This window comes from Gossypium hirsutum, chromosome A05, assembly GCF_007990345.1.
Source record: "Gossypium hirsutum isolate 1008001.06 chromosome A05, Gossypium_hirsutum_v2.1, whole genome shotgun sequence".
In the NCBI taxonomy this organism is placed as follows: Eukaryota; Viridiplantae; Streptophyta; class Magnoliopsida; order Malvales; family Malvaceae; genus Gossypium; species Gossypium hirsutum.
Window position 1 is genome coordinate 101,066,297 of NC_053428.1, and position 7,579 is coordinate 101,073,875.

At 38.8% G+C, this 7,579-nt stretch overlaps 1 protein-coding gene across 1 annotated transcript; it reads right to left on the reverse strand.

Moving 5' to 3' along the window:
• Positions 1–307: 307 nt before the first annotated feature.
• LOC107960970 (AP2-like ethylene-responsive transcription factor At1g16060) lies at positions 308–7,253 on the reverse strand. Its single transcript, XM_016897216.1, has 8 exons — positions 7,024–7,253; positions 6,866–6,948; positions 6,611–6,619; positions 6,445–6,533; positions 6,151–6,224; positions 5,931–5,981; positions 5,759–5,835; positions 308–849 (listed from the first exon to the last, which is right to left on the reverse strand). The coding sequence occupies exons 1-8, from the start codon at positions 7,242–7,244 to the stop codon at positions 308–310; spliced, it is 1,146 nt and encodes a 381-aa protein (XP_016752705.1). The 5' UTR covers positions 7,245–7,253.
• Positions 7,254–7,579: the final 326 nt, after the last annotated feature.

The following is a 7,579-nucleotide window of genomic DNA, read 5'->3' on the forward strand; positions in this document are numbered from 1 at the left end:
TTCTTGTTTAATGTATTGTAGATGTTATCATATTTCTTTCCCAATATAGAACAAATTCTCAACCAAAACTACAATCACTCGGTTTTTTTTAACAAGAAATTGTAGATTTTACTAGCAATCCATCCACAATTTTAGCTAATTATAATTAATTTACAACTTTTCATATTTACAAAGCACCCAAAACTAGATGTACCTAATTTCATCTATACTGGTATAAGAAAATATCCCTCAAAAAATTTTGAAATACATAGATAAACTTGAAATTTTTTTAATATATTCTTATTACGATGCTGGTTATGGTTGATCATTAAATGAAAGAGGACCCTCTTTCTTGCAATTCCATGGTATCTTTCATAGAAGAGCGAAAAAATGGGAATTCAGTACCGATTCCATTATAAAACAGCCCACAGAACTCATCATCATTACCTGCTAAGTGTTTGTTCTTCTCTTCATTTTCATCAGGACTACCACTTTCATCTTCACACACATTTGCCACATTTTTTTCAACCAGATCTCGGAATATGGAAGATCGAAGGAGCAAGCCTAGTGCCGTAGTTGATGAACACTTGTTGGAGTTCATCACATGGATCTTGCTTTCAACAACTTGTTTTGGTGAAGAGTTCAAGTAATCTGCAGTAGAAGAGTGGTTAACTGAGGGCTTCGATTCCTCTCCCGGAGTGCTGGCTTGGCTTGGTAATATCACTGGTTCAGGTTCTACCGCCATTGGCAGTGATTCATTAGGTTTTAACCATCTGATATAAGTACTTAAATCAAAGTTGGTCACTGCATTGATCCCTCTGTATTCTATTGCTGCAATGTCGTAAGCTCGAGCAGCCTCTTCTTGGGTGCCTGTTAATGAGATATATACTCGGGTGTAAGTGTTAGATACTATTGCAGCAATGGTTAGCATGTAGCAATCACATGTTTTATTATTATTATTATTATTATTATTATTATTTGGATGTAATGATGTAACTTAGTTGTATTCCAACTAAGTTTGTTAGTGGTAGTAGGTGGTGATTTATTTTAAGTGGATATAATGATGAAACTTAGTTGTATTCTAACTAAGTTTGTTAGTGGTAGTAGGTGGTGATTTATTTTAAGTGGATGTAATGATGAAACTTAGTTGTATTCCAACTAAGTTGTCAAGTTGTAAGCTTGTATAAATAGGCTTTATGCCATTTTAAAAAATGAATGAATTCAATCAAGATTTCATCCATATACTCTCTATTTTAGCTTTGCTTAAAATTTATTTCATTTTTCTTCTTTGTTTCTGCCGCAAGTCTCGATTCTTGCTCGGCAAGCTTTTTGTTGAACCTTGCTATTTTTTGCACTCAGCTCCAACAATTGGTATCAAGAGCCTATTTCTTAAGGGATCTGTTATACAAATTCATGGCTTCATCAAGCTTTTCACCAGCTGCACCTCAAGTCTTCAATGGAGAAGGCTACCACATATGGGTGGTTAAAATGAAGACCTACCTACAAGCTTTCGATCTATGGGAGGTAGTCAACTCAGATGTTGAACCAGAGCCACTTAGAGGCAATCCAACAGTGGCTCAAATCAGGCAGCATGCTGATGAGAGGACCAAGAGGCACAAAGCCATGTCTTGCATCCAGAACTCAGTGTCAGATGTGATTTTCACAAGGATTATGGCCTGTGAATCACCAAAACAAGCCTGGGACAAGTTGCAAGAGGAGTTTCAAGGGACAGAGAGGACAAGGCAGCAACAGTTGCTGAACTTAAGGAGAGATTTCGAGAATTTGAAGATGAAGGAAGAAGAAACTATCAAGCAGTACTCTGACAGGATTATGGCTGTGGTTAACAGCATAAGGCTCCTTGGAGAGCAGCTCAAGGAAGCTAGGATAGTGGAGAAGGTTATTGCAACTCTGCCCGAGAGGTATGAGGCAAAAATCTCATCTCTCGAGGACTCAAGGGACCTGTACACCATCTCCCTGACAGAGTTGATCAATGCTTTATATGCTCAAGAGCAAAGAAGAGCAAGCAGACTGGAGGAGCATCAAGAAGGTGCCTTTCAGGCAAGAACAAACACTGCCTACAAAGGCAAGAAGGCCTGGAGAGACAAGCCAAGGACTGATGTTGCAAGAAAAGAGGGTCAGACTTGCAAGCACTGCAGAAGGGCTGGTCATCCAAAAGAAAAATGCTGGTTCAATCCAGATGCTGTATGTCAGCATTGTAAAAAGAAGGGTCATGTTGAGAGAGTCTGCAAGAGCAAGGCCAAATCAAGGCAGAGTCAGTTTCAACAAAAGAAAGCTGAGGCTCGAGTAGCTAAGGAGGACAGTGACCAAGAGGAGCAAGTCTTTGCTGTGTTATGCTCAGCTGCTCAAGAAAGGTTCTCATCTGGTTGGCTTCTAGACAGTGGATGCACCAACCACATGACACCTGATGCTGCAATCTTCAAGTCTTTAGACAGAAGCTGCAGAACTAAAGTCAAGATAGGAAATGGACATTTTATTCAAGCTGAAGGCAAGGGTGATGTGCTGATATGCACCCCACATGTGCCAAAGTGATTTCAAATGTGCTTTTGGTGCCTGAAATTGACAGAAACCTGCTCAGCATAGCTCAGTTGCTGGAGAAAGGTTATTCTGTTGTGTTCAAAGACAACCAATGCCAAATCAATGATCCAAGTGGATCCAAGCTGATGGCAGTTCCTATGGCTAATAAGAGCTTTGTAGTTGACTGGACCAGGGAGTCAGACATTGCCTACACAGTCACATCAGATGAATCCAAGCTTTGGCATCAAAGACTGGGACATGCCAACTTCAGATCGATGGCTCGAATGGTCAGAGAGGACTTGGCTGAAAACTTCATCAACTCAGTGGATCATGATGATGTGTGTGAAGTGTGTCAGCTAGGAAAGCAGGCCAGACTCCCATTTCCCTCGAATCAAGCTTGGAGAGCCTCTGAAAAACTCCAACTGGTGCACACTGATGTGTGTGGCCCTATGAGGACTGAGTCATTAAGTGGAAACAGGTACTTCATACTGTTCATTGATGATTTTTCAAGATATTGCTGGCTTTACTTCCTAAAACAGAAATTAGAGGCGGCCTCAGTGTTTTGGAAGTTCAAGACTGCTGCTGAGACTGAAACAGGTTGCAAGCTGAAGTCCATAAGGTCTGATAATGGGAATGAGTACACTTCAGCTCAGTTCCAAGCCTTCTGTGATAAGGCAGGCATCAAACATCAACTTACCAACACATATACACCTCAGCAAAATGGTGTAAGTGAAAGGAAGAATAGGAGTTTGATGGATATGGCCAGGTGCTTGATGATTCAGAAGAATCTGCCTAAAGCACTATGGGCAGAGGCAATTAACACTGCAAACTACATTCAAAATAGGCTTCCAACCAAGGCCTTGGATCAGAAGACTCCATTCGAAGCCTGGTTTGGATTCAAGCCATCACTGGCTCATCTGAAGGTCTTTGGATGCATCTGTTATGCTCATGTACCTACTTTTGTCAAAAGGGACAAATTGTCTGAAAGGGCTCGACCTGGTATTTTGGTAGGCTACAGCACTGTTAAGAAGGGCTATAGGATCTTGGATCCTTCAACAAAGAAAGTGTCAGTCAGTAGGGATGTGGTATTTGATGAAAAGTCATGTTGGAACTGGGAAAAACATGAACCTGAGGAAGTTTCAGAAGGACTTGTAGCAGATCAAGCTGAGCCAGATCAAAATGTTCCTGAAATGGACATTGATGATGAACCAGTTAGAGGAACAAGACCATTGACTGAGATTTATGAAAGAGCTCATGTAGCCATAGCTGAACCAAGCAATTTTGAAGAGGCTGAAGCTCAGCAAGAGTGGAAGCAGGCAATGGCTGAGGAGATTAGCATGATTGAGAAGAACCAGACCTGGGAATTAGTTGAAAGGCCAGTCAAAAGGAAGATAATTGGGGTGAAATGGGTGTACAAAGCCAAGCAAAATGCTGATGGTACCTTGAACAAACTGAAAGCAAGGCTAGTTGTCAAGGGGTTCAGTCAGAGGTATGGCCTGGACTACCTGGAGACCTTTGCACCAGTGGCCAGGCTAGACACCATCAGATTACTGATTGCCTTAGCAGCACAGCTCGAGTGGAAGATCCATCAACTCGATGTGAAATCAGCCTTTCTGAATGGTTTCTTAGATGAAGAGATCTATGTTGAACAACCACAAGGGTTTGAGATAGCTGGCAGAGAGCATATGGTCTACAAACTGAAGAAGGCCCTATATGGCTTAAAACAGGCTCCAAGGGCCTGGTATAGCAGAATCGATGGCTACTTGACTAATTTGGGATTCGATCGAAGCAAGAGTGAGCCAACACTGTATGTCAAGAAGCAAGGGACACAAACACAGCTCATTGTATCCCTATATGTTGATGACCTGCTGGTGACAGGAGGAGATCGAGCAGTGCTGGTCGATTTCAAGACCAAGATGCAAGAAGTATTTGAAATGTCTGATCTAGGGGAAATGTCTTATTTCCTTGGAATGGAGGTGACTCAAGCACAAAATGGGATATTTCTAAGTCAGAGAAACTTTGCCACAAAGATTCTGACCAAGTTTTCCATGCAAAATAGTAAAAAAGCAACTAAAACACCTGTTGCTGTTGGAGAAAAACTATCGAGCCAAGGTGATTTTGAGAAGGTTTGTGAAACAACCTACAGAAGTCTAGTTGGTTGTCTGTTATATTTAACTGCCATTAGACCAGACATAATGTATGCTGTAGGATTGCTCTCAAGGTTCTTGCATTGTTGCAATAAAAAGCATTTACAAGCTGCTAAGAGAGTGCTTAGATATGTCAAAGGCACTTTGAGCTATGGTTTAAGGTACAGCAAGGAAGGAAATCTGAAGCTGGTTGGCTACACTGATAGTGACTGGGCTGGCTCAATAGATGACATGAAAAGCACCTCAGGGTATGCTTTCAACCTTGGTTCAGGCATGTTTTGCTGGAGCTCGAAGAAGCAAAGTCTGGTGGCTCAATCTACTGCTGAAGCAGAATATGTGTCAGCTGCAAGTGCTATCAACCAAGCCATTTGGCTAAGGAAAATCTTAGCTGATTTGAAAGTGCATCAAAAGGAAGCTACTGAGATCTTCTGTGACAACCAATCTTCAGTTGCAATTGCTAAAAATCCAGTGTTCCATGGAAGAACAAAGCATTTCAGCATCAAGTTGCATGTTGTTCGAGAAATGGAGCAAGCTCAGGAAGTGAAGCTGATCCATTGTAATTCTGAGGATCAACTTGCAGACATTTTGACTAAAGCCCTTAATGTCACAAGGTTCGAATGTCTAAGAAGGAAGCTAGGTGTTTGCTCCATGCAAACCAAGGAGGAGTATTGAAGCAATGGTTAGCATGTAGCAATCACATGTTTTATTATTATTATTATTATTATTATTATTATTATTTGGATGTAATGATGTAACTTAGTTGTATTCCAACTAAGTTTGTTAGTGGTAGTAGGTGGTGATTTATTTTAAGTGGATATAATGATGAAACTTAGTTGTATTCCAACTAAGTTGTCAAGTTGTAAGCTTGTATAAATAGGCTTTATGCCATTTTAAAAAAATGAATGAATTCAATCAAGATTTCATCCATATACTCTCTATTTTAGCTTTGCTTAAAATTTATTTCATTTTTCTTCTTTGTTTCTGCCGCAAGTCTCGATTCTTGCTCGGCAAGCTTTTTGTTGAACCTTGCTATTTGTTGCACTCAGCTCCAACAGATACAAATATGTATCTATCTGGGGTCCAAATATGAAACTTACTGTAAGTGCCAAGATAGAGATATTTGTTTCCAAAGACTCTCCCTATTCTTGCTTCCCATCTTCCATTGTTATGGTGCCTGCATGTTTTTATCCAAAGAAATCTTCAGTTCTTTGAGTTTTGGCACTAAAAAGAAAAAATAAACCCTAAAATCTAGACAATGAAGAAAAATACCTTGCAACTCCCCTATACTTGGATACACCTCTTGAAAACCCACTGCTCTTTCTGTAACAAATAAATTCCAACGGCTTATTCAGTAAAATTACCTTGAGTAATAAAACAACTAATTTAGAAATATAATATATATATATATGATTGTTCTTAAACAACCTAATCAAAGATGAACTCCTAGATGGATGTACCATTTTGTGATTGGTAGATAAAGCTTCCTTACCTTCTTAATGAGGCCAAGTACTCCTCTTTTGTGAGAGTCTGCATTATTTCAATCTCTTTCGCGTAATCTGATATCTGCAGAAATTTTCAAGCGAGTTAGATCAGTTGTTTATATAATACTTTACTAAGTTAGTTCCACTCGAAATATGGGATAAGTCTATATGTTTAACATGATTATATTTAAAAAAAAATAGTTTTTCAAATATTTGGAGGATTTTTAGTGGTTGAAATGCTCATAATCATATTTATGTATACATAAATAAATAAAAAAAAGGAGATTATAAATTATACATACAGGAAAATTGGTGAAAGTGGAAGTCCCCCAATACTTAAGTGCAGCTAAATCATAAGCTCTTGCAGCAGCTTCTTCTTCATCATAAGCTCCTGAAAATATTCAATTGTTATTTAGTACGAAAAAGATGAGTGAAACTTGAATTAGCAGTTAAATGATGTGCACTCACCAAGATAAACTGCAGGGATCCATCCCAAAAGAGTCCATTCCACCACAGGAATGAATGGAAGGAATAACATAAAATCATGTAAGTACCATGAATTCAAAATTATAATGAAAGAGAAGGGAAATACAACAAATAAATAATTGAATACGAATCTATATCTGGATTCATTTAGTATAGGAATGTTACTATCTAATTCTAAATCCACATCTGACTTAACAATAGTGTCGGATATTCAATTTTGTAACACAGTTTAATTACCTTGTTTCCCTTTCTTCTTCTGTGAAATATTCCAAGAAAGCTTATCCCACAAATGAGCTTCGTATCGCCCAGTCCATCGATGCCTGTTCATTTTCATATTAATTCGATGGTTACTGTAATTTTAGATATCCCCAAACACCTATTTAATTTTGCAGTACCTGCTAACTCCACGAAACCTTGAACTTCTTTTGACAGTGGTAGCAGTAGCAGTAGCAGCGGCATTGCGTTGCTGATGACCATCTCGATTGTCGAATGCAACCGATACTGCTGGATCTCTTCGCCTTCTTTTGGCACATCTTATACCCTCAACTTGGACATTCTGACTGTCTCCAAGCCCTAGGCATTGTTCATCGTTAACCATCCCCATTTCCATATCCATCGTTTGTTTTCCCTCTCTATGGCTGTTTCATCTATAGGGGAATCACGTAAGAAGTCGTCATGGTATATATAATGTGCTTAATTAATTATCAATTTTGGATTTTTATGTTTTCGTTATATGATTATATAATTATTTTCTGGTTTGAAAACAAGTTTATCGATCATCACTATGAGCCATTAAGGCAATTTGCAATGTTCATATTCTGTTGGCCGACCTATATATATATATATGTATGTATCTGAAATCTACGTATTCACTTCACCAAGTCGGTTACTTTATATTTTTATGATATATGAAAAAGTAAACAAGTAAAAAGAACTATCTCGAAAATGTTA